The 27,855-nt window shown below is 40.7% G+C and overlaps 1 protein-coding gene and 1 long non-coding RNA gene across 8 annotated transcripts in view; one reads left to right on the top strand and one right to left on the bottom strand.

Annotated features, from left to right (window-relative positions):
• Positions 1–1,070: 1,070 nt before the first annotated feature.
• LOC119490500 lies at positions 1,071–26,457 on the bottom strand. Its single transcript, XR_005207419.1, has 3 exons — positions 24,643–26,457; positions 4,178–4,260; positions 1,071–3,918 (listed from the first exon to the last, which is right to left on the bottom strand). It is a non-coding gene; the product is annotated as an uncharacterized LOC119490500 (long non-coding RNA).
• Positions 14,423–27,855, top strand: part of LOC119490457 (low-density lipoprotein receptor-related protein 1-like) — a 115,820-nt gene continuing 102,387 nt past the window's right edge. For all 7 annotated transcript variants that reach the window (XM_037773911.1, XM_037773885.1, XM_037773905.1 and 4 more), the window contains exon 1: positions 14,423–15,083. In XM_037773911.1, coding sequence (XP_037629839.1) covers positions 14,984–15,083 — 100 coding nt within the window. In that variant the 5' untranslated portion in view covers positions 14,423–14,983. The remainder of the gene's footprint in view (positions 15,084–27,855) is intronic.

Raw genomic sequence — 27,855 nt, 5'->3', positions numbered from 1 at the left:
GGTACCGGGCCGCACAGAAAGAATAAATAACTTACATTATTTCCGTTTTATTTATTATCTGAATCTGAATGATGTTTTATTTTGAAAAATGACCGGATTCTCTCCGTTACATCGTAGTGATACGTTAATAAAGTAGCTGCATTTAAAGCCAAACTGGATTTGTGGGGACGGCGCGTGAACAGAGGCATATTGGACATGTTTCAAACATTAGCGGGGATTTTGGGTGAGACTGAGCCCGAGCCTTCATTCTCCCAGCTGGTGCACGATCACCTGTCTTTGCTTTTAAAAGAGTTCGAGCGCTACTTCCCAACCACAAAAGACCCACGAACTGCCAAGGAATGGATCCGCGACCCATTTGTCAACAAACCAGGAGAATCCAGCATGTCTGTGCAAGAAGAAGATCAGCTGCTGGAGATCGCAAATGACGGCGGCCTTAAAAGTGTGTTCGAGACAACAACTCTGCCGGTGTTCTGGATTAAAGTCTCGGCAGAATACCCTGAGATCGCCACAACAGCACTGAAAACCCTGTTGCCATTTCCGACATCCTATCTGTGTGAAGCGGGGTTTTCTGCAGTGACAGCAACCAAAACTAAATTACGGAGTAGACTGGACATAAGCAACACACTTCGGGTGTCACTGTCTCCTATTACCCCTAGATGGGACCGTCTCGTTGCAGAGAAACAAGCTCAGGGCTCACATTGATTTAGCGTTATGGTGAGTTAATTTTTTCATGCACTTTATATTCGTTTTTGTGGTGTATCTGTATCTTATTTTTGTAGGCATGTTTAAACGTTACCATAGCGACCAGAGAGCGTTAGGGAGCAGAGAGGATGATACTCATGTTATGTTGTTGGCGCGATGTTAAGAGGACGCTGCTAATAAAGTTGCATATGAGTACACAGTGCATTCACGTTTATTATTATATTTACAATATACCACTGTTTTTATGCCGGTCGTATCATTTTATTTTGTTGTATTTATCCGCCACACCTTGAAGGCCTGTCCGTGAAAATATTGTCTGACGTTAAACCGGTCCTTGGCGCTAAAAAGGTTGGGGACCGCTGATCTAGAGTACCAACAAGAGTTCCCCCATGAGCATGCACTAGGTGTGACAGATAGAAACCTTGGGTAGAATAAGGGTCTGGGTGGGCAGCCATCTGTCTCAACCGGTTGGGTTATCTAAAATAATCTTATCTTATCCTATCTTAATGGGCAACTTTAGCATAAAAAACAACAAAACCGTTACCACCCGTATATACAACCTATTTAAGAACAACACCGTTGAGGAAATACCACCCTTCCACCCTTCCACCCTTTGCCTACGTGAACAACCAACACACACACATACACACACACACACACACACACACAACAGCATCAATGGCGTGGGGGTGAACCTCTGTCATCAAAGTGGGCTGTTGTTTGGGAGGAAGGAGAGCCTTTGTGTGTGTTTAGGAAAGTGGATATGAATGGCGTGGACGGGTTCAGGGAGTTCATGTGTGAGAGAGGGGCTCGGTCATTGAGACCGTCAGTGTGGGGTTCAAGGTCAGAATGGCTAACAGAGGGGGAAGGACAGCTCACAGCGGTTGAACATAAAGGAGCGGGCAAAAAAAAGAAAAGAGGATAAAGGGAAATGTTCAGTTTTAAAAGTTTGCACTTGGAAGTTGTGTGAGAAGGGCAGAAAATAATACACACTCTTACAAAGCGGACCTGGACTTCATCAGAAACTACATCTAGAAGGAATCTCTGCACATGCATGTAGCTCAAGTTAAACAAACTATAAATGTTATCCATGGTAGTTATCATAAGACATAAACCATATATACATCTCACATAATTCATCCAGCAGCAGCAGTTTTCGTTTGGCATTTGCTCGACTGGTTAGTGTCAGAAATAATGATGTGAATTTCAAAATAAACTATTTTTTCAGGCTATAATGAACATACAATAAAATACCACATATTGAGCTCACAAACAGCATTTTTTTTAATGACTTTTTATTACCTGCATATGTTCAATTATAATTGTGCTTTCACTCAACAGGGAAAAAATCAGCAGGATATTTTGGCGCTATTTATATCCCTGTCGTAGTAAATACAGTCAGAAACAGTAAAATGATGTGTTCTTCAGCACAGACAAACAGATGGGTGTATGGGCTGGCTTCACGTGAGAGAAGTTACTTTACACGTCTGCTGAACAGACCACACACACACACACACACACACATACACACCCTCACACACACTCAGACAATCAGTCAAGCATTCCCTGTGGTTGGAATGTGTTTTTGAGGGAGAGTGTGAAAGAGGAAGTTTTGGTGAGAAAGGCTTGAGGGGAACAAAAAGCAAATAAATGTCAGTAGCATGTGTCCACACGGATAAATCCCTCTTGTATTTTCATGGTAAATATATGTATATGTGTAGTGAGATCATGTCCATACCATTACTTTTGTCTCCTTTTTTTATAGCTCAAACAAAAGCAGTGTGGTCGAGGTTTTTGGGGGCCCTTGGCAAAGACGTGCATCGCACCCCTGACTGCCAAAAGCCTCAAACTTTTTTAATTCATCCCCAGTATATAGGTTCTTCAAATTAGAGCTGAACCTACAGAGCCTATAAAGTTTATACATCCAGTTTAATGACTTTTGTTTATGAGATCTATATGCATCCATTGTGTAAGGGTCTCCCTCAAAAACAAATAGAACACATAGAGAAACTTTGTATTTGTGATTAAAAGGCATAACAATTCTGGCCCTAACACGTCTTCTGGCACAATATCACAACTATTTCTATCGAGTCCAGCAGAACCTGATTGAAAAAAAACTCAGATTTTCTTCTACGTCTTTTTTTGTTTTCTTTTTGTAAATTACTTTTCAAGAATCTCTTGAGTGTTCTATTTACTCTATGTTCCAGCTGGAAGTAATCCGAGCAACAGATTTGAGTGTAAAGAGGCAGAAAGCGAAGCCCGGTGATGGAGTAGGAGGGAAGGAGAGAAGGGGACGAGGGTAAGGGGGAAGGGGAGAGAGAGCTGAGCGGATGGGGGAAGGGCTGTTTGTGCATGCCTCGAATTCCTTAGGTGTTATCAGCATCGCCCGCTCCATAATTGTTCCTTTCGAGGAGGAAAGAAAATTACAGAGACTGTACGACATTGTGAAGCTTCCTCTCTGTTAGAAAACCTAAAGGGGGGGGGCAAGATCTTTGAACTCTGATAGCGCCATTTTTGACTTTGCTATTCTTGATTAAAATCAATGAATATGTCTGTTTTTTTTTTTTAAAATCAATTTGTATCACTAATGCATTGTTAAAATTGTAATAGGGCCGGCTTAAGGCATGGGCCATATAGGCGGTTGCCTAGGGCACCACCTTCTGAGGGGCGCTGGTCACCCTTTAAAAAAAATAAAAACATAATATAATATTATGACTTTAAAAAGTCTTCTAAAAGTATTTTTTTTCTTATGACTGGACATATACTTGCAACAACTTATTTAAAATGTACTTTTATTTGTCAAAGTAAAAGCCCCTGTCTTGCTCTTCCTCCCTGCCATGTGATGTCTTGGATTATTTTTCTGATTTTAGATTTCTTCTAGTGTGTCCTTCTCAGCAACCGTAAAAGGTTACTGACATCCGTAATATGTCACGGCCACCCCAAGACATTTTGATAATGCAATTTCTCGTTAAAAAGGCTTTGGGCGAGATTAGCAGTTTCCTGTGCGACTCCCCCACAGAATGAGCATTTGAATAGAGAGGAATAATAAAGTAATTACTTGAAATATCTTGTTTTTGTCATTACAAAATGGCTGCAGTGAGTATACCTCACACTGTTTTCCTACTGAATGGAGACACTGCATTGGTGGGACACACACACACACACACAGAGGACGTGATTCTGGGAACTTTGATTGATGAGGTAATCCATCTGGCTCTGAAGCAAGGGAGGGGAGGACGAGAGCACCGGCGAAGGGAGGGAGAGAGAAGGAGTGTGGAAGATGAGTGATGATGTAGGCCCAAATCATGATGCAGTTTAGAGATTTATGAATGTGTGTAGGCAGACAGGAGGGTGAGTTTCATCTGAAAATACCACATATTGATATTACTTCTTTAAACTGTCCGTACTCGGTTAGTTGGATTAGTAGAAACGTCATGTATCGTAACAGTAACGCAGTGTGAGAACCAGCACCGACCTGTTTCCCCTCTCTGGGCTTCTTTCGACCTGGCTTCCATCACAGCTGCAGCGAGCTGGGCGGAGGTGCATCATGGGCCTTAGCTGTGGATGAAAGAATGACGCATGAAATACTTCTACTCCAGTCATGACACAAACCAGATGAATGGTGTTTTCACTTACTCCGACAATAAAAATCGCCCTGGAAAGAAACTCCCCAGCAGCTCAGGAGTGGTCTTTTTTATCCCGAGACTAATAACCAGCAGCTCTCTGATATTTAATGACGTGAAAATCAATCTCACAAGGAGAGGAATAACTCGGGCAGTGTCAGACTTTTGAGATAGACTTGTAAAGAGGAAGTGCTTTTGCTGCTGCACTTTTGCTCATTGACGCCTCACTTTAAAGGTACCGTGTGCAGGATTTGGTTGCATCTAGTGGTGTGGTTGCAGATGTGAGCTGTCGAGTGCAAAACCGCGGTAACGCCGTTCGCCTCGCTCAGAGGCCATCCTTACCATAATAACACTACTTTTAGGAGCAATGAGTCAGACGGTGGCTGGCGGTAACACGGTTTTGACTCTGTGGCTCACAGTTTCAGGCGCATGTCGGAGAATTACGGTGGCCTTCAGGTAACGTAAAAACGTGAAAGTCTCTCTCTAGAGCCAGTGTTTGGTTTGTCCGTTCTGGACTACTGTAGAAAAATGGCGGAGCAACATGGTCGACTCCCCGAAGAGGACCCGCTCCCTATGTAGATATGAAGGGCTCATTCTAAGCCAACAAAAACACAATGATTCTTAGTTCCAGGTGATTATACACTAATGAAAACATAGTTATTAATATTATATTCCATTCTGCTAATAGATCCCTCGAAATGTGACACACTGTTCCTTTAACACATCTTCTCTTGCAACATATTGGGGACCTACTAACATCTCACAACTGGCTTTATTTTAAAAGTTCTTTCCTTCACCTTTCACATTCTCTATTCAGCATTTTCATTTACTATCATACCATAATTTGAAAGTTCTCTGCTATCAAACAAGGCAAGGTAATCAGGATATAATGATTTAGCTGGCAATCGAGACAGTAATCCTGAAAAAGAGAATGAGTTTTCACCAAAGAAGCATGACTGAATCTTTGAGAACTTTCTAAACTACAGCGTAACACGTGAGTCATTCAACAGATAGAGTATGATGTTACACCATGATGCTGCAGAGGCCCAGATCAATACGTCAGGGCTACAGATGGAAAAAGAAAATTGCTCAGAGATGGATGAGGTGAGGCATTTAATGCTGCGCAAAATGTCAGAATAATGAGTGTTTATACAGTATCGGTGAGTCACATCCTAATGACTGCAGGGTCAAATATCAGCATAAGCCATTAGAGCTGATCTCTCTCTCTATGTCTCTATTTCACACACATACACACACCTGACTAGTTAGTAAAGAGAGGAGAAAAGATGACGTAAAAGTAGAGTAGTCGTGATACATCAAGTCTGATGTGTAACATGAGATAGCCACAAATGATGGCAATCTTTTAACATGCTCAACTCTCACTGTGAAGAGGCTATAGACAGAATTATAATGAGAAATGAATGGAAATATTGCCAGTGATAGAAGACATTGCATATAATGGTTAACATTCTTACAGATGTACATACATTTGTTTTCATTTCTTTATTTTTTCTCTTTTATTGCTTTATACATTTTGTGACGCAAAGAGATTCTGTTTTCGAAAATATATCAAACAGAGACGCTAATTCAGTTTCATATTGTTGTTGAATACGCACAAGTCTGAGATCTGACCTTTGTAAATAAGATTAAAATGAAAGTGATGTTTGTAGGGGCTCTGGATGGCTCTCCATCAGGATGTCTGTCCTCTGTGTTATGCTTCCACCTGCTGGTAGATGATATTAAACATTAATCACAGAGCAACATTTCCCTTTCAATGAGCCAAAAGAATATTTGTAAAAACAGCAGTATCATTGAGTAGTTCTGTGCTCAGTAAAAGCTAAGTATATGTGTCTTCTAACAATTAAACAATGCTTTAAGTCAGTGGTTCCCAACTCCTTTTGTTTGTGAGTCCTTAACATGAAGTCATGTCTAATTGTGACTCCTCGACACAGGTGTTGCATGTCCATGAGGTTTGGACTGTTCAGTCAAAGAGTGATTTTCCCTTCCCAGGTTTGTTTCATTTTAATAATTTTTGGACATGAGAAAAGATAAAAAGATGGGTTTTTTTTACAAGAAAAAAAGCAAAGACTAGAGAAAGGTTTTTAAAAGAATAATGATTTGTGTGAAAGAATTTTGTATTTCATTATTTTCTACCTCGATATTCATACTGTGACCCCTTAGATTCATCTGTCACCCCTTTTGTGGGGCTTCCCGACTCCCAGGTTGGGAACCGTTACATTAAGTAACAAACCTTTATGCCAGATAAAGGACAAATCATACACACTCAACATCAGAGTTATGGACATCTATTGCATGTCTGTCAATCCAGGCAGAAGGATCCTTTCTCAGTTACTTTTCTTAAGGTTTCTTCCATTTTTTCCCCGTTAGAGTCATTTTTGGGGGAAGTTTTTCCTTATCCGAAACAAGGGTGTAAGAATACAGAGGGTGTGTTGAATGCTGTACATTGTGAAGCCCCTTGAGGCAAATGTGTGATTTGTGATATTGGGCTATATAAATTGACTGAACTTGATACTGACATTGATAAGGGGGTGAGTGAAAGACATAAAGTATGGGACAAACAAAAATCCAGATGCATTTCATTTTATCTTTACTGCATGTCATCTCTCGCTTTCACTGTGACGTCTCTCCTCCTCCATCTGAACAAACTACCCAGATAAATGCTCAAAATGCAAAGAAATGTGTGAAGCCGGTGATGAAAACTGACCACTAATGAAATAAGCATGATGACATTCTCACTGAATGGTGGACGTGATGAGAGAAAACAGAGATAAAGACAAACAAAACAGAAATGCTTTTCGACAAACATTTTGTTGTTACAAATTTCTATAGAAATTGGGAAAACAGTGCCGGCTTGTGGCAAACTGATCAAAGAATTATGTAAAATGCTTCTGTGGAAATGTGTGTGCATCACACATGTGCATGCCTGTAGTGTGTGTGTGTGTGTGTGTGTGTGTGTGTGTGTGTGTGTGTGTGTGTGTGGTGATGTCTTTATTTTGAAAGTCTTTGTAGTTGTTTTTCCTTTTTCTTCCACTGAATGTCTGTTTTTAGTTAAGTCAGGATTGCGTAAAAGCTTTTGGTATGAGGACATTTTTGGACTGGAAGTCAACATTTGATTGGTAAAGAATTGCTCAAGGTTTGCCAATCACCTCAGTACAAATAAAAACATTAAAGGATGAAGAGTGAATTGGGGGACATAACCACAATCCTGATTGAATCAACACAGAACAAAGCTTGTCTAAAGTGGCGTCTTGTCTGCCACAGCCTCATTTCAGAAAATGAAAATCCGTTTCCCTTCACGCCGTCTGCACAGTGTGAGCTCAATAGATATATAATGGTGGCGATTGTTGCCATTATACTGACAAGTGGGAATAACATTATCATTCTCTAAACAGCTCTGTGAAGTGGTTTGCTGGATAATATTTAGATCATGACTCATATTTCTCTATTCAATTGTATCACTGTAAAAAAAAATCTCTGAAAGAGGCACACTTTGGCTTGGGAGACAGAAAAGAATACTTAAGACCAAAAGTCACTTTGGTGCTATGTTAAATATAGGTGTTTTTTCTTTTTCTTTTGACACACAAAGAGCCTATTGTTCTTGGAAATGTAACACTGGCAGTGTAGACCCACTAGGTGTCAGTGCTGGGCAGCATTTCTCAGACATGTCTGGGTGGCTGTGGTGGTATAATCACTCTACACTGTTGTATAAATTATAAAAGTGTAAAAAAAATCTGCATGATAAGGATGCTTCTGTATGCATATGTGTTGCTGTCTTTAAATAAAAAAAAATCACTTGTGCTTTCTTGAACATGTAAATAGGATTTGATTAAAATCCCTGTTCATTAACCTGCCACCATGTTCCTTCCATCTCTGATGGGTTATATCAGATGTTTCTTGAATGTATAAATGTTTTTTCTTTTCATTCGTACTGTTGATGATAATGATGATGATCTAATGTTGATGACTAGGTGGTTGCACTGGGGATTGTAGTAATGTCGGTGTCTATGAATATGTGGGTGATGATGTCATGCAGTCACATGATGTTGATGTTTACACTATTTATTACAGTGCTGTGCTATCCCCTTATTTTGTCCTGTTTTGAAATGCATATGTCTGTCCTCTATGTATGGTGGCACTCAGTTTCCCTCCTAATAATTAATAAAGTATTTTGTTTCGTATCGTGGGCACAAAATTAACCTCACCAGGATATGAGGAGATGTGAAGACTCAAAGATAAATGTCACCAAAGGTATGGATGAGTCATATGACTTGGATTAAACTCTAATCACAAATCAGACTTTGACACCGTTGACTTGTGACTTGACTTGGACTTGAGCCTTGAATGACTTATTTCTCTCCCAAAGAGCAACAAAATATTCAGAGAACTTAACGGCTGAAGGTCACTCCCAATACTTTGTTAGTATTTACACTTTGAAAGGACATTCCATGTGGTGAAAACACATTATGACAATTTTGAAAGTCAAGGCCACGAAATTTGGACATGACTTGTGACTTGGGTGTCGAGACTTATCAAAGAAATGACAAAAAAACAATACAACGGGCGTATTATCAATGCAGTTCCTCCATCTCCAGGATGATTTGAAACAGTCTTCTTTCAGATAGCTTGTTTACGATTATAGCACAGTCTTGTTATATAATGTCAAAAAAATAATACAACATGAGGATAAGTGTCTGCTGTTTGTGATAAGTACTCTAAAAACCAGCAGAATGTGACCTTGGCCTTTTCTCTTACGAGCTGTTTGCCAAGGCTTTCATTATTAGGTTTCATGTATCTGAGCTTCTAGAGAAATATGATCTCACTTTGGCCTTATGTGCAAACAAACAATTTGTGTGGAAAGACATAATTTGGTCTCTGCTGCTCTGATCCAGCACTGTTTTACTCTGAGATTCATGGTTTGGCTTCAGCTCACATCCCCACTTATGCTCAGATGGATAATATGCTGTATATAAAACTATAATCAAAGCAATTATATTAATCAAAGCATTGTAAGATTCCACTTTTATAGCGATAACTTCATATGCTTTACTGCACACTATGTTGTATCATTCAAAACCATTTTTTTTTTTGTCAAAGACATTTATGTACATTTGAAGATCTAGCACCATTTCTAGCACAAGATGATATGTATTTTTTGGTGGAATAGCTTCTGCTCCCCAGGGGGCTCTTTAATGAAATAAAATGTGGATTTTTTTGCGAATTTGTGGTCCTCAAATGAAGTTATATGTTACCTACCATGCTCTACTCTTTGCACAGCAGTGACTACAGTATATTCCATGTCATTTCTTACTGGATTGGACTTTTTCTTTACCTACAGCAACAAGCAGCGTACAGGGTAAATGTAAAGTGATGGTGAATCTATAATAATATCAATAGGGCCCTGAAGTGTCTGCAGCCTCCTGCCATGAATCTTAACAGTGCACTGCAGCAGACTTGATAAGATAGAGCGGAGAAGCTTTTCTGTTTTGTGAAAAGTATTTCTGGCAATGTCTTTCGGGAGACTTAGTAAAGAGCCAAACCTTATGCCAGGATTTGTGACCGATTTGGAGAGCTGTTCAGGTATGTGGGTTATGGGACAAAATGTTGCACCTACTGTTTTGTACAAACTAGAGAGCCTAAGTCTTTAAAGGGATAGTTCGGGTGTTTTGAAGTGGGGTTGTATGAGGTATTTATCCATAGTAGGTGTATTACTTACAGTAGATGATGGTCGGTGCGCCCCCAGCTTGGAGAAACAGAGAGGAGTACTGACACCGGAGCAAAGTAATGCAGTGCTTTTTTTTATTATTTAGAATATTTTCTCCGCTTTATCTTGCCATCAGACAGCCCATCCCTTCTCCTTTCTGAAAATTACCTATGCTCTCTCCAAAGCCAGTAGACTCAAATTACAAAAACAGTATAGATACGTTTCACTTTCAGTTTAGTTTGCTGTAGGTAAATATTCTAAATATAGCATACAATTAAATATATATATATTAGATATCATTTTTTTAGGAGTGCCTTTATTTTAGGTGGTTAAAATATGTTTTAATGCCGGCCCCGTCCACAGTACTGTATTGCTTTGCTCCTGTGTCGGTACTCCTGTCTGTTTCACGATGCTGGGGGCGTGCCGACCATCATCTATCCATCCATCCATTTTCTTCCGCTTATCCGGGGCCAGGTCGGGGGGTGGGGGTGGGGGGGGGAAGCAGGCTTAGCAGAGAATTCCAGACGTCCCTCTCCCCAGCAACGTTTTCCAGCACTTCCTGGGGGAACCATCATCTACTGTAAGTAACACACATGGATAAGTACCTTGTACAACCCCACTTCAAAACACCTGAACTAACCCTTAAAGCTGTTCAGTTGGAAGTATCTGTACCTCTTTGTAGCTTATATGTACACTTGGGTGTCATCAGTATAGCAGTAGAGATAATCCATGAAGGATAGACAGGAAGTAAAGTTTGTAAACTGTCATTTTGTCGTTAAAGAAGGTGAGGAGGGTGATAAGATGCTTTTGTGGTATCGCTGACTTGATCATATAGTACATTCCAAAAAAACACAATCTGCAGTATTCGGGGCTGGGAAACCAGTGAGGGATCATTGCGGTCAGTCGTTGCATGCATTAGTCTAGGTTGATCTCTTTCTCATTATGCCTTCCATGAAGCAGGAGGAGGCAGCACACATCTATATGAGTTCTTCCATGAACATTTTGTCTTGATTCTTAAGCCTGTTCTCATTCCCAGGGTGTCAAATACAAAGGCTTTGTCATGGCCGTTGGCGTGTGAAACCAATGTAACAACAAGTCATAATTTCACCGTACAAACATAGTAGTTTTAAGCCCAACCATGTTGTTTTTTCCTAAACCTAACTAGGTGGGTTTGGTGCCTAAACCTAAGCAAGTTTTTGTTTAATACACAACGTTAAGCATGTGTTTACTGCGACCGAAAAGTGACGCCGAGAGGTCTAAACAAAACGTCAGTATGTGATGAGTTGGGAGGAGAAGTGCTGGATTATTTTATATCTTGTCTTGATGCTTTTATTTTATGTCTTATGTAAAGCACTTTGAATTGCCTTGTTGTTGATTTCAAATAAACTTGCCTTGTTTAATTTCTTCTCTATGAAACCATTTGCATCTGGCACCTTTTGACAATGCAGCAGTTTTGAAAATTTTGAGTAGATCACTTACAAGTAGAAGTGGGTGATATGGCGTCCTCATTTCAAGATTATATTCATCATGATGGGTTAACACAACTATTCCTAAGGCTCCTCCAAATGTCACTTAATGTAGCCTTCTTTTGGCAGAATTTGAAAGACATACCTAGTTATGGTCATCAATATCCGAAAATTAATTTGCATGTTAGTCACTAGTTTTGGTCCTCCAGAGACTGAGGGCAGGATTTTGTGATGATGATTTTGTCAAATTTCTGTCCTCTGAAGCTCACATGAAGGCTGCATCCTTGGAGGGCTGGAAAAGGAAGCCTAATGAATCCAGATTGCCGCTTCACATTATAGTGCCCTATCATGAATTCATAAGTAATTTAAGCTTAATGGATCCACCACTACCTGCAGTATTACTGCCAAATGGAAACATAAATGGGGATCCAGGTGGCAAATGTGTATTGGATTAAGTATGCACCTTTCACTTTACATTTTAAAATGGTGTTTTAATTACTTTTGAATACAGGAAATGATTTCCAGATTTTTAGGCTGTGCACTCAAATTGATTTTGCGGGGAGCAATAAAATCTTCTCGATTAATCTTGATTTAAAGTTGTCACTGTATCAATTAATATACATTTAAGTTTTCTTCATATTGTAATTATTTGCTATTCACACATAAACTGTTAAATGTATCTATTTTAAGAGACCTTTTATTAAAGGTGCAATTGATAACATTGATAACGTTCAGCCACTAGATGCCATTTATCCATTTTTTTTCCCCACACTAACGGGCAACTTGATCGCTTATGACCCTGAGATACCGACATGCCTTGTTAGAAGAGGGAACCAAACGTCAGATATCTTCCATGGAGATAAACAAAATATTCATTTTGCACCCCTCAAAATTTTTTAAATGATTAATTTACAGTCATTATGACTTTTTTTTAGAAAAAGCCTTGCTATTCTTCAGCACCTTTTTAAAAGCTCTGTGGATGTATTATTTAAAAAAATATATATGTCTACGTAAAAATGTTATCAATATAACCTTTAAACCATCTAATTATTGACCAGTCTGATGGATACCTAATTTGATTACTTGTTTGTTTGTTTTTTCATTTGTAACGTGCTCTAATTATTCCCAATTTCTAGTGTCTAATTAAATACTGATTAGAGTTGCTTAGCTGCTCTATAACCATTAGCTAAGCTCTGGAGGGGAGAAGCAATTGTCATTAGTTATTGTTATCATTGTCATCATTGTTATTGTTGTTGTTTCGGTAATCATGATAGGCCCACATATAACCATGATCAACATTAGCACCACAAACAAAGTTTCAAAGTAGCCTACTTGTAAGTTAAAGAGGACCTATTATGCTCATTTTCAGGTGCTTACTTGTATTTTGGGTTTCTACTAGAACATGTTTACATGCTTTAATGTTTAAAAAAACGCTTAATTTTTCTCATACCAGCTGTGCTGCAGCACCTCTTGTCACCCTCTGTCTGAAACGCTCTGTTTCAAAAGCCCAGTCTGCTCTGATTGGTCAGCTGGCCAACTCTGTTGTTATTGGTCGACCGAACCAAACTCTTCAGACTCCGCTCCAGCTCCGCTCTAACTAGCTTTGTTTGAGGGCGTGCAAAACTAGCCGCTACAGGGGTATTATGCAGATTAGTTACTTGTGACATCACCACGTTACGGAAGAAAAGGCGAAACTTCAATCAAGGCGTTTCAGGCAGTTCAGTGTTTCTTTGGGGGAGAGTAACTCCCTTTGGCCTGGACTGGAAGAAAACAACCAATCAGAGTCGTGCTGGAGCCTGCCGTCCCTGAGCAGCTGTCAATCACTTGCAAACTCCGATTAAACGGTCAAACTAGGCAGCGCTGATAAAATATGAATCAATATTCTGTTACTGTAATGCCTATTTCTCACCTCAAATGTTTGACTATAAAATGAGAAAGTTTGTGACCCGGCAACCATGTTGAGATCAGTTGAAGAAATACCAAGCCCCGCCCACCAGCCGGAGCACAGCCAATAGGAACACTCAATAGGAACGCTCTCTCTCTCTCTGAAATTACCTGTGATTGGTCAAAGTCTCCCGTCACGGGCTAGACTTTTTAAAGCCTGAAAACAGAGCCATGAGGAGGTGCAGAAGTCTAGTTTTCTCTCAGAACACTTGAATTACAATATGCTGAAAGGTTATTATGAAATTATTTTACCCAATGATACCAAAAATATTCTGCCTACTGCAGGTTTCATCGAACTAATAGAAATACAACAGTGTTGTCATCACAACCAGACACATTATATAGACACTACAGCTCAGCAGGAGGCTCCAGAAGCTGACATTATTTAAAGACATGACACCCATCACGCCTCTCTGTCACTGAAGCATCTAAAGGTAATGTATCTGATTGCTTTTAAATTGATGCACTGATGTGTAAACAAGTGGTTTAAGCAGGTATACTGGGGCCTATATATGCTACAGTTTCCATCACTGGATGTGTGAGTGTAAAAGTGTACATATCCAGCAGAGGGGCTTGGAGGAAATGTGCTGCTGTGACATTGCAAATCTTCCCATGTGGCAGTATAAAACTGGGAGACAGATGATGCCCAATGATGCCAACAACTTTCTGCCTACTGCAGGTTTAAATGAAAAAGAAAGTAAAATAAATACATAAAAGAATCATGGCATAGGGCTATGCACTGAAATAATGAAGCCTGGGTGCTGAGACAGAACATCCAGAGCATTGTTGCAGTAAAATAACAGTGTGATTTAATATGGTGGAGGTGGCTGGTGTATGATGTGGGGTGTATGGTGGATGGATGGTGTGGATGATGGGGTGGAGAGAGGGGAGGGCCAGCCGAGCTGCTGCTGCGACGTCACTCAGCCACACTGACTGACTGACTGACTGAGCTCCTGGAGGCTTCAGGCTCAATCTGCAGCCAGCAGCAGCAGCAGCAGCAGCAGCAGCAGAGGTGGTGGGGAGGAGAGAAGAGCAACATTTTACTTTATGTCCTCCTGTGGCTTCTTCTTTCTCTGAGGCTGGGGAGAACAAAAGGCGGACAAACTGCATGATTGGAGGCGCCAGCAGCAGCAGCAGCAGCAGCACCTCCTCCTTCATCTCGACTGCGAGCCAGGCAGGCTAGCTTGATGCTCTAGTTCAGCCTGCTGCTAGTAGCCTTTGTGGCAGGGCTGTGCATGCATCCGAGGAGCCCCTGAAAGCAGCAGCAGCAGCAGCAGCAGCAGCAGCAAACACAGGGCTGGGAGAAGCCTTTTTTTTTTTTTTTTTTTGCATTGACAGTCTGCAGGAAAAAAACCCTTCACACACAGCAGCATCCCTGTCTGTCACTGCGCAGCCAGAAAGCGGGTTTCCAGTGAGGAGCATCACCGCCTGATCGTCGCCTTGTTGTCTGCAAACCTCCTCCAGCTTTGACAGCAACCAACAGAGCCGATTGATGACTAATAATCTCCCAAGATAAAGACGTAACAATGTTGCGCACCGCGGCCAACATGTTGGCAACAGGATTGCTTTTCTTGGGATTGTTGCACAGTTTGGAAGTATTCGCTCCTCCGACCAGAGCTATTGACGGTAAGCAGATATAAAACAAACTATAACAAGTGTGTGATGCTGGTGATCAGCAGGATGTATTGTGTTGTTGTGTGTCTGCATGAGAGCTGTTTAGTCTGAGCCCTGGAGGAATGAAGCAACGTGGAGGAGATGAAACCGAGGAGAGACAATTAAAGCGCTCTTTTGTTTCTGTCTCCCAGTTTTATACTGCCACATGGGAAGATTATATGCAATGTCACAGCAGCACATTTCCTCCATGCTCTCTTCTGGATGTACACACTCACATTCAGTGATGGAAACTGTAGCATATATAGGCCCCAGTATACCTGCTTATTAAACCACTTGTTTACACATCAGTGCATCAATTTAAAAGCAATCAGATACATTACCTTTTCAGTGACAGAGAGAGAGGCATGATGGGTGTCATGTCAGCTTCTGGAGCCTTCTGCTGAGCTGTAGTGTGTATATATAATGTGTCTGGTTGTGATGACAACACTGTTGTATTTCTATTAGTTCAATTAAAGCTGCAGTAGGCAGAATATTTTTTGGCATCATTGGGTAAAAAAAAATCCTTAATAACCTTTTAAGCATATTGTAATTCAAGTGTTCTGAGAGAAAACTAGACTTCTGCACCTCCTCATGGCTCTGTTTTCAGGCTTTAAAATATTTAGCCCGTGACAGGAGACAGGAGGCCAATCACAGGTCATTTCAGAAAGAGAGCGTTCCTATTGGCTGTTCATTCAACGGAGGTAGCTGTCAATCACTTGCGAACTCCGATCAAACGGTCAGACTAGGAATTACAGTAGTATTCTGTTACTGTAATGTCTATTTCTCGCTTCAAATGTTTTCAGAAACATCTTGTAGTGTACTGTTTAGCTGTGAAATGAGAAAGTTTGCTCCGGCTGGTGGGCGGTGCTTGGTATTTCCTCAACTGATCTCAACATGGCTGTCAGGTCACAAACTTTCTAATTTTACAGCTAAACATTACACTACAAGATGTTTCTGAAAACATTTTATGCGATAAATAGGAATTACAGTAACAGAATATTGATTCATATTTGATCAGCGCTGCCTAGTTTGACCGTTTGATCGGCGTTCGCGAGTGATTGACAGCTGCTCGGAGACGGCAAGGCTCCAGCTCGGCTCTGATCGGTTGTTTTCCTCCGGTGTGTGTGAAATCTTGCAGATGCTATTAGGAGCACCGGAGGACACAAAGGGCATATGATTTTTTTCAGATTACCTGTCTCATGCACTACTGTCAGTATAAAGTGAACGTTTTATATAAATAACTTTTTTTGAATCATATTTTCTCCATTTCTACCTACTGCTGCTTTAAGTCTAATACAAATTTCAATATGTTTCCTTGAGAGGCTCTGTCAAGCACAGCAGCCTCTGCATCCCACTGGGTTTTCAAGTAAAGCTAAGCTCTCCTCTGGTATACTGCACAAGGCTGACTCATCAAATCAACGCAGAGGAAAATTTCACTAAAACAATAACAGTGTGTCAAAGCACAGTTTGTTTTAACGCAGCATTTCTCAGCTGTTGCTGTAGACCAAGGAGGAGGAGGAGGAGGAGGAGAAGGTGGAGGAGGAGGAGGAGGAGGGAGAAACTGCAGGTGATTGCAGGCTATCCAAGTCTATCTTCAAGGTGGTAATTTATGTGGATTTTACTCCCTAAGAACCTCACAGCACTGGATCGCCAAGTGCAACAAAATGACTTCAAAGGCTAGAGGGAAGCCTTTATGGCTCGACGATGAATCTCACAAAATGCAGCTTGTGGTTTGAGTCAGTCATGCGTGTTAAAGTCGTACTGAATTTAATGAAATGTCAAATTTAGAAACCTGATTATCTTTACAGCAGTGACTAGTACTCCTTATTGGAGACATTTTCTTGCAGTAGAAGTGTTCATTGACAGAAGTCCGACATTCCCCAGATGAATGAGAAGCATTTAACCTCTGCAAACAATAATAAGCTCACATTCCCCTTTTCACCTGCAAAGAATTTAACAAATCTGTCTCCCCCTTTGATAACGCCCTTTTCCTTTCTTACCAAACAGAGGAGCGCGTGAGTGGGACTGTGAGGCTTAATAGTTTCCAGAAGTTGTTCCAGTCTGTGACGGTGTGTGTTCGCAGGGTCGGGGGGGCGACGGGGGGGGGGGCTGTTTTGAACCGCTCACTATTATCTGCCTGCAGATCACAATATGACTGTTGGTATTCAGGGGGTCATAGCCTGTACAGACAGCCGAGGTGATAAGCTGAACAATCATACTGATACACAGCAGTGACGCAGTGCTGGCACCACTACACATCTGAGCTTATGGAGGGAAACTAACTGTGACCATACAATCCACATAGATCGGTCTATTATTGTTCTAATGAAGCATCATTCAGCTACATATACATTTAACAACAAGGGATCAAAAACATGCTTTAAAGCAGCTGTAGGCAGAATTGGAGCAAATATAATTTTAAAAAGTTATTTTTATAAAATGGTCACTATATCCTGATAGTAGTGCATAATCTGAAAAAAAATCATGTGACTCTGTGTCCTCCGGTGCTCCTAATGGCATCTGCAAGATTTCACACACCGGAGGAAAACAACCAATCAGAGCCAAGCTGGAGCCTTGCCGTCTCTGAGCAGCTGTCAATCACTCGTGTACTCCGATAAAACGGTCAAACTAGGCAGCGCTGATCAAATATGAATCAATATTCTGTTACTGTAATGCCTATTTCTCACCTCAAATGTTTTCAGAAACATCTTGTAGTGTACTGTTTAGCTGTAAAATGAGAAAGTTTGTAACCTGGCAGCCATGTTGAGATCTGTTGAGGAAATACCAAGCATCGCCCACCAGCCGGAGCACAGCCAATAGGAACGCTCTCTCTCTGAAATGACCTGTGATTGGTCAGATTTTTTAAAGCCTGAAAACAGAGCCATGAGGAGCTGCAGAAGTCTCTCAGAACACTTGAATTACAATATGCTGAAAGGTTATTATGGATTTTTTCCCCAATGATGCCGAAAACATTCTGCCTTCTGCAGGTTTAAAGTAAAATTGACCCAGTTCCGTGGATTTTTACTGGCCTGTAAATGTAACACGCACATTTTGAAGCCAACCTCAACAGACCTTAGCCAACATGTCACTTGCTGTGACGAAAGCTCGACTGCATGTTACTCCCTTTCAAGCAAAGCTAAATTACTTCTTTAACCTCTTTGATTGCCCCTTTAATTTTTAAAGCCCTTTGAACCACATATGTTACTAGTAAAGGTTTTTTTTTTTCAGACTTGCCTGGAACTCGTCTCTTTCCATTTTCTAGACCTCTAAAGATTTTCTCTCACTGTCTCTGTACTGTAGCCAGAGCAAAGAGCCTGGGCCACCAACAAACCCCCGAGTTTAATTGGGTCTAAACTGCTCTTTGTTTCCCAGAGGAGACCTCCACGAACAGTCTCAAATTGTTCAGAAGGCGCTGCTAATTGGGAGCCCTGTGGAAAAGCCCCTAATGAAAGAATTTGCATCGTTTCACTCCATGAAAGTACAGTAACATCACTGCAAAGAGAGATCACTAGTCCTCTGAAATGGACAGCGCTGTCCCCCGAGGCTTTAAGTGGTGTGACGGCAGTGTTTGACATATTGTCACAGCAGGAAATCGAACTTGAATCATTTCTTCATTTTTCCTCATTCAAACATCCATTTAAGTGTGTTTTGAAGTGAGTCGTCTCTATCTAAAATGCCTGGTTTCCTTATTCTTCCTCCCTTAAATGTTAAGCGTATTAATTTAGTAGCACAGGCTCCTTTCTTCTTAATTAACTCACCATCCGGTGTTTCTCCTGGCACTGTTCCCCTGTGGACTTCTCTGTTGGAACATTTGGTAGAGCTGGCCCAGCATTTGGCTGTTATTGGGGTGATACTGTCACCACAATGACATCCACATGGCCAAAAGGTTACCACTTTATTGTTTACAGATAACTGAGGGTAGTATAGAAAACAGAGTGCATTTGTTAGATCCTCCTTGTCACTGTTGACCTTATGTCACACAAGCATCGTTTAAAAGTGCATGAAGAAAATCAGCTAATGCAAATAAAAGAGGAAGCGTATATTTAACACAGCTACGTTGTTTGGATCAGTGCATAACTAAAAGAGTGTCGGCTGCTGCCTGAATACTTTATATGACACACTGAAACCCGCTGCATAACTGAGCAGATCTAAAATCCAGTACTTTGGTCAGCAGCTTTTCCTGAGGAAAAACAACACAGAGGCTAAGTAAAGTTCAGCCACATCATTACACAGATGGTTAATGTGGCTGAACAGTACTAATGACATTCTGTTCAGATGTAGCCATAGATTTCCAACTGACACACAATTGACAATACAACTGCGTCACACCTGATGTGAAATCTTAGAGCCCTGAAGGTATTCATTTGTAATGGTCACAGTAAGCTGCTCCGTTTATAAAAAAATACTCACTCCCCTTATTTCTTCTTTTTTATTTCATGAAAGAAAGTACTGTATTTTGAGCCTTAAAGGTTCTATATACGACGATCAGAGCGTTAATATAGCATCAAACAACTATTTGCAATGTAAAGATATAGAGGAGTAATGTCTACCTGAGCAGAGAATGCCAGGAGTCAGATATCAGCTTATCTTAGTATAAAGACAAGAAACAAGGTATCAAAATCCACCTACCAGCCCCTCTAAAGACGACCACACATGATCAGCGGTAAAATCGCTCTGCTCTGGCTGTGCCATTGTTTTCCAACGTGGAGAGCGGTGCTGCCCGACTAGGTGAAAGTGCTACACTTGGCGTGGGGCACCGCTCAAAATTGCTACTGAGCACTTCGCTCAAAGTTCAAATTATTTCAACTCTGACCTTGGTTGCCGCTGACCTTTCAAAGCACAAGCAATGAGATTACAGCTGCAACTGTTGTTGTTGCAGTAAATGGCGTTCCTTGCACACTTTTTGATGTCATATTATACCTGCACTACGCTTTGCCTCTGTGAGACTCTACGCCCTACCTCATGGTGAGCCAAGAGGAAATTTCTTATCACGTGAAGGCAGCTTAAGGCAACCAGAGGAGACCAGAAGTCAGTCCTCACGGCCAAGTTATAGTCCCACACATACTGTAACTCTTAGTAAAACGTCAAATTTTAGTTTTTACACTTTGTTTTTTGCACAGACTAAACAAATGAGATATGTAAGCGATAATGTACAGCGAGTCGGTCATCGTTGCATCGCCCTGAAGGGGTTTATTTCACAACAATGACCTGCTAGTTGTACATTATCCCGCTTATTACACGACCAATCAGAATCGAGTATTCAACAAAGCTGTGTAATAAAACACGTTAATCAATGAGCCTAAGAAATGCTAGTAGGTGGATTTTGTTACCTTTGAACAAAACATAGCATAGCACTTCCTCCAAACGTATGAGTTTGTGAGTGGTATTGATCTTCTCTTTTGACTTTAAGCAAGAAAACCAAATAAGCGTATTTCGAAAAATGTTGGACTATTTTTTTAACTGGCAGTGGTAAGATGCTCCCCAAGCTTTTTTCATAATTACCTGAAAACACAGCTGAAGTCTTTAAAAGCTGACATGTATTTAAGTGCTCTGGGTACATGCGGGCAGGTTTGTCAGAACAGCCCTATGACCCACTTTAGAGCAGTGACCCACTGATTGAGATACACTATCTACGTAGATGGAGCTATTTAAGGATTGGAGATAGAACACAGTCTCAGGAGGCCCTCTGCAAGAATATGAGGGGATATGATCAACACGCATGTGTATATTCACAATACATTAGCCAGCAACGTTTGACACCACAGCTAGTTTCAATACATGACGGTAAGGATAGGAAAAAGAAAATCACTGGTGAACGCAGGCTCAGGAAACTGCTAAGCTCTACCTGCCAGAAGACTTTGATTTGTAGCTAAGACCAGATGCTGAGGTGGAGGCTGTAATGGCTGGAAAATCTGTCTTACCCAGTGGTTATTATCTCTTTTGGGACAAAATGACAGAAATCCCTCCTGCATGATGACCGAAAGGTTTAACATTACTCATTTGACACCAAGGCAGAGATCCATTTTGCCATTTTTCTTTCAGCATTGTGGAGACTAGAAATCAATGCCCTGAAAATAGAGAAATGCAAAATACTTCTAATGAGAGAGAGAATAGAAAAGGAGAGATTGACAATTATCTGAAGTGTTTGCAACTTCCCACCTGCAAACACTCATAATTGATGGGGTGCACCCTTGCATCATCAGGTTGCACCGTGGTTTTTAATTTTTTCAGAATTTAATTTAACAAATGCACACAAAAAAAAAATGCTAACATGCAGACATTTCATCTATAAACCTGCAATAACTGATTTTTTTTTTTGCTACTTGGGTTTATACTACATCGACATATCACCTTTAAGTTGATATGGCCTCGCTACTAGATGCCACTAAATCCTAATAATAATAAAAAATATTGTTTATAGCTGCTTTAAATCTGAAGTCCAAAACACTGAGCTGCGTTTGTTAAACTTATTAAAACCATCACTTTGATTTTATAACCGTAACTCACTTTAGTTTTATGTGAAAAGCACTTTAATATTGAATCTATACACTTGTCCTTGATATATCCGAGGAAGCAACAGACATTTCACTTTACGGTGTTACAGCAGCAGTGACTATTATCAGTCTGGGAATGATCTATTCAAAAGATCATATTCCCTTGATATATCTGCATGAGTAAGAGTGTGTATAAGAGTGTGTGTAAGAGAAAGAGAGAGAGAGAGAGAGAGAAAGTTGTATCATGTGTCATAAGAATTTTCATTAGTGATGAAGCTGTAATCTTTGAGCAGCAGCACACCTCGTCCTAACTGGACGTGATGTGAACGTGCGAACATCAGATTGTTTCAGTTTATTTATAAAAAGTGCTTGCCCTGGTTCAATTTATGAGAAGTTTCGCGCACCTCCAACCTCTTCTCACAGGTCAAAATTGACGCTGACAGTAACTGACAGTTAATCAATATCACTCTATGTAATAGAGAGTGACATCGCTCGTAGTATATCTGAACAATTTTTCGTGCTACATTTGCCAGAGTTCGTTCGGTCGCTGTATGTTAGGAAGAGGGGGCGGTCCTTCACATGGCTATGTTGCCCTTCAGGTGTGAATTTGATCAGAAGACTGAGATAGTGTTGTGTCTTGAACACTCTTCAAAACAACCCGATAGTCATGATTAAAAACCTCACACAAGGCTGAAGTTAGCAACAACTGCAGTTCTGTACACATCACTGCTAAATATCTGACATTGTGTCATTCTGTCAGCTGGACAGGGTTCATAGGGCTGACTGATAAATTGTATTTTCATCGTAATCACAATGTGAACATGCGCGATAAACACATCGCAAAAGGCTGTCTGAAACGCGATGAATACGAAAAATCTGTATATTTAGGGATGGTTACTGAAACCTGTTATTAAACCCGTTATTAAACTGTAGTAGGACTGATACTGACTGATGTGTCTGTGTTATTCAGTCTTTCTAAGCTTCACTCAGTATTTTCATGTCCGGAATATTATTTATTTTATTAACATTTTCCAGTGAGATATTACTGAATTTGGCTTTTGTGACTTTGCTTTTGTAAACATTACTGTTGCTGCTTTAGAAACAACATTTAGCGTAGTTATATTTAAAATATAGGTATAGTTAATACGTACACTTCAATATTTGTTTATTTATCGCAAGTCATATCGTCATCGCAATATTGAACAATGTTACCGCACATCGCAGATTTTCCTCATATCCTGCAGGCCTAGTGTGGACATCAACAATTGTGCAAATTTATTGTATTTCTTATATCTTGACTGTATATAATATACCTAAAGTAACTCTATTCTATATTTAAGTAGCAGGAACCAGTGTTGTTCACCCTTTAACGCCGAGGCCAGGCGGTGTCAGGGACAGGTCGGATGACTAACAGCATACATGGGCTCCACTGTGTCAGTCTGAAAGGACAGCCTGTGTTGTGCAATGCATAATGGAGGCTATATCGCTTATTGTTGAACCTATCTATTCAAATCATTAATGTACAAGATAAATGCCGAGCTTCATATTACTTTGCTTGTCGGAAACATTGTTGAGTTTCACTCCCAGCTCAGATAAAAATTGTGTTTTTGTTCATAAAACGTTTCCAATCTTGGTTCCTCCACCAGACAAAAAAAGTCTATTTTCTGCATCAGCCCACACAACAAATACATTCATTCACATCCATTTAAACCTCTGCTACAGGTTTTTTTTTTTTTTACTGACATCCATTTTTTCAGTGTGACAGAGCAGACCTATTGTAGATTATGAATTCATTCCCCGTAGGAAGAAAATTCAGCATCCCTAAGAGTCCCCAAAACTGACATTTTCAGACACGTCACACACACAAACAATACATCTTCAACGACGCACACGCTCAGCATAGAGGTCACTATTCATGCAACTGTGATTTAGATTTATCCAAACTTCTAATCCTAAACACAAAGTGCCCAACCATAACCCTAACATAAGCCTAATTGTAACACTAATCCCTCAAGCAGGCGTTCACCCTTCACTTAGTGGCAGAAATCTCCTCACATGGACCCACAGTCATTATTTCTGCCTTCCGCCTGAGCAGAAACACACAGTGAGAGGTGTTTGTGGTCAATACTCGATAAACATTTTAAGGTGATATTATAAATCCCAATGAATGTAATTCTGAAAATGATCCACTAAGTGATATTTACATTTACTATGGAGGATTTCCCACACTCAAACACATGTGTGTAGGCAGTGTGGCCTCTTTGATGATATGCATCTGGGAGGAGAATGGGCAACTGTTTGCTCTACTAGCCTACACACACCATTACTAAACTGAATATGTTGTGGAAATGTCACTCCTTCTTTATAGTTTGGAGATGATGAGGTGCTTTGAACATGGGCAGAATGTGTGGATGGGATGCTGAATTGACTGAACTGGCTATCAAGATCGCTAAAATGTCTTAAAGGAATAGTTTGACATTTTGGAAAATACAATTATTCGCTTTCTGGAAGAGCGTGAGATGAGAAGATCGATACTACTCTCGTATCTGTCCATTAAATGTTAGGTTACAGCAGCTACTGGTTAGCTTAGCTTAGCACAAAGACTGGAAACGGGGAAATAGTTAGCCTGGCTCTGTCGATCGTAACAAAATCTGACTACCAGCTCCTCTAAAGTTCACTAATTACGTTGTCTATTGTTTTCTTAATCCGTACAAAAAAAACGAGGTGTAAAGAAGACAAGTCACTGTTTAATGGAGGGTTATATGGGCCTGACTATGGCTGCGTCCGAAATCGCATACTATACTCGTTATTGTGTATATCGTTCAACATACTTTGTGTGAATAAACAGTAGTATGCATCTTTTCGGACACACTGAGCAGTAATTTACGTCATCACTTCCTGAAAACCTCCAGTTCGAGGCGTGTAACCATGGTAACCCTTGCCAACTTCATGTGACCAAAACAACAATGTGTGAGAATCAAAGTCTGAACTAATTCGAAAACTTTATTACACCTAGCAAAGTGAAATCTTATACTTACTGTTAAATTGAAGCGTTATTGATGTTACAGAGCTGTCCTTCACCGTCTGTTATGAATGCTGTCGTCACTACCGCGTTGCATTGTGGGATATTTATATTTTACCAGAAATAGTAGCAATTCACGTACTATTTGTTTCATACTAGGGATTCGGACATACTAAAAAAATCTCTGCTAAATAGCATGTTAGTATGGAATTTCGGACGCAACCTCATTCTTAGCTGGGGGCAGTAACTTCCTTCCTGGTTGCCTGGCAACTGCTCACAGCCAAGAAAATGGCAAATTGTAGTTTTTACACTCGTCCACTTTCTGTACAGATTAAACAAACAAAATATAATTTGTTAATTAGTGAGCGTCAGAGTTGCTGGTAGGCAGATTGTGTTACCTTTGGCCAGAGTCAGGCTAGCTGTTTCCCCCCGTTTCCAGTCTTTGTGCTAAGCTAAACTGATCGAAAGAGAGTGGTACCAATCTTCTCATCTTACTCTCTTGCAGGAAGCGAAAAGGTGACTTTGACTGACAGTTAGGGTCGTGTGTTGGCAAGAATCTAGCGATACGATACATATCATGATACAGGGGTTACGATTCAATATATTGCATATCATATGCATAAAATCTGAGTTAAAACAAGTTTACATTTTTTTGTGCAATCAGATTTGATAAACTGCATTTGCGTTTATCACAGATACACTGACAGGACGCATGTCTGTGCAAAAAAAAGAAATAAAGTATTGACTGAGTTAATCTCTGCATATAAACTATTAACTAAAAATCTATATTATTGTTGAGAATCGATATAGTATCACCAAACATAATATTGCGATACTCAATATTTTCTTACCCCCCTACTGAAAGTGCTTCTAACTTTCATGTCAGCTTATTTGAAAGGTAGCACTCCTAAAAATGGCAGCAAACTTCAGGCTCAAATGTAAAATCTGTATATCAATATTCACAAGATCAGTGATTAAGATTTCCTGTGTTACTTCTTAATCACGGTTTCATCTTTACAAAGTCATGGCGAGGAGTTTGTCTGTCTGTTATCTGCAGGTGTCACAGCAGCGCTCAGGTTATTTTAGCACATGTGTAGTGAATGTGAGAGAACCTTCTAGAGGAGCTCATGCGTCACACTGAGACTTGTACCAGTCTTATGAAAAGGCACTAAAGAATTTCATATAATCTTCTTTAATGCGTTTCCCTCGGCAGCATGCTAAGTAGGCTTAATTGTCATTTTTCTCCCTGTGCAGCTATACGTCGTACAGCGTGTGCTCCGGCGGTGGTGTGGCAAAGGGATTTGTCTAAACTGACTAACTTGATAATGGCGGCACACACCTTGTGGTTTTGTGCTCGGTCCCCAACTCCGCTGCTGAATTCGATTTAATCCTCATGTGGAAGTGAGGGAGGTCGCAGCCTCCGCCGTCTGAGCTCCCACACTCACTCTAGTACAAATAGCAGTCGTGGTTGATTACCACTCTGGGGCTGAGTACATGGTGAAATCTCAGCCAGACATCCAAACAGCTCTTCATTAAGTTCACATTTGATTACTCTGCTCGGCTTAATAGCTTCTGCTGCCTCTCACTGCCACAAAGGCTCGCGTAGATTGACTGCTCAGATCTGACGGGTACAATCCAAACAGGTCCAGGTTGTCCTGCATGACGGAGCCCCATTTTACTTGGCAGCTATCACCAGACATGAGCACATTCCTGATGTTAATTCTCCTCAGCTCTAAGTGCACGCATAACACACACTTAAAGAGGGAGTAGGCAGTATATTTTTGGCATCATTGGGCAAAAAACTCCATAATAACCTTTCAGCATATTGTAATTCAAGTGTTCGGAGAGATAACTAGACTTCTCATCATGGCTCTGTTTTCAGGCTTTAAAAAATCTAGCCTGTGACAGGAGACTTTGACCAATCACAGGTCATTTCAGAGAGAGAGAGCGTTCCTATTGGCTGTGCTCCGGCTGGTGGGCGGTGCTTGGTATTTCCTCAACAGATCTCGACATGGCTGCCGGGTCACAAATGTTCTCATTTTACAACTAAGCAGTACACTACAAGATGTTTCTGAAAACATTTGAGGCGAGAAATAGGCATTACAGTAACAGAATATTGATTCATATTTGATCAGCGCTGCCTAGTTTGACGTTTGATCGGAGTTAGTGAGTGATTGACAGCTGCTCAGAGACGGCAAGGCTCCAGCTCGGCTCTGATTGGTTGTTTTCCTCTAGTCTGTGAAATCTTGTAGATGCCGTTAGGAGCACCGGAGGACACAGATGCACACTGATTTTTTTCAGATTACCTGTCTCATACACTACTGTCAGGATATAGTGACCGTTTTTAATCATATTTGCTCCATTTCTACCCGCTGCACCTTTAACGTAGACTTGCAAACACACACTCCGTCTTAGAAACACACAAAACATCTCATAAAAACATGATTAAATAAAACATTCATCCAGAGGGTGAGCAGTCGAGCGGCCACGCACGCAGACGGAAACATCCCCCAACTTTTTACTCTTGTTGCTGTCTTTCAAAATATTGATATAATAACGGTGGCTGCTATGTAAACGTGAATACGCTCCGTCGTCCAGTCTCTGTCTAAATTGTGTCTGAACTTTTGTCCGACTAGACTTCCACAGCTCCTCCAAGCCCTTGCCGGAAAGGTTTATTTAGTAAGAGGCGCAGCTGGGGCCTCTCTTTTTTTTTTTGCTGTTTTGTAACATGACAAATTGGAAAACTTTTTTTCCCTCCCTCTTCCTTCTTCTCGCTCTCTTCCATTACAAAACCTTGAAGCGTTCGTGCCTGGGCTGTGGAGGAGGATGACGAGGTGGCAGGCCGCAGCCAAACAGGCCAATATAGACACTTCCCTCGTTTCCCGGCCCTTAGCAGAACCCCCTCAGGTCGGCCCAGAGGTCAGCCAAATAGACCCTATAACCCGCTCTCTTCCTGCTCTACATCACTCTCTTCCTATATGTCTTCCCTTTTGGCTTTGTTGTGTCTGTTTGCTGTCTCATTACTGGCCAAACTTATGTTTTGTGTCGTCTGAATCTAAAAAGGAAGTTCATCATCAGGGCTGTAGTGCACAAAAATATAAAAAACATTTCTCCCTTGATATCATCCGATCTGTTTATCATTAATTTCCTGCAGCATTTCTGATGTTTAATTCTATGAGTCAACGTTAAACTGTGTTACTCCAGTCTGTGTCCGTCTGAAAAGATAAAG

This window comes from Sebastes umbrosus, chromosome 1 (assembly GCF_015220745.1).
Source record: "Sebastes umbrosus isolate fSebUmb1 chromosome 1, fSebUmb1.pri, whole genome shotgun sequence".
Taxonomy (NCBI): Eukaryota; Metazoa; Chordata; class Actinopteri; order Perciformes; family Sebastidae; genus Sebastes; species Sebastes umbrosus.
Note: the sequence above shows the minus strand (reverse complement) of the source record. Positions and strands in the feature narration are given on the sequence as shown.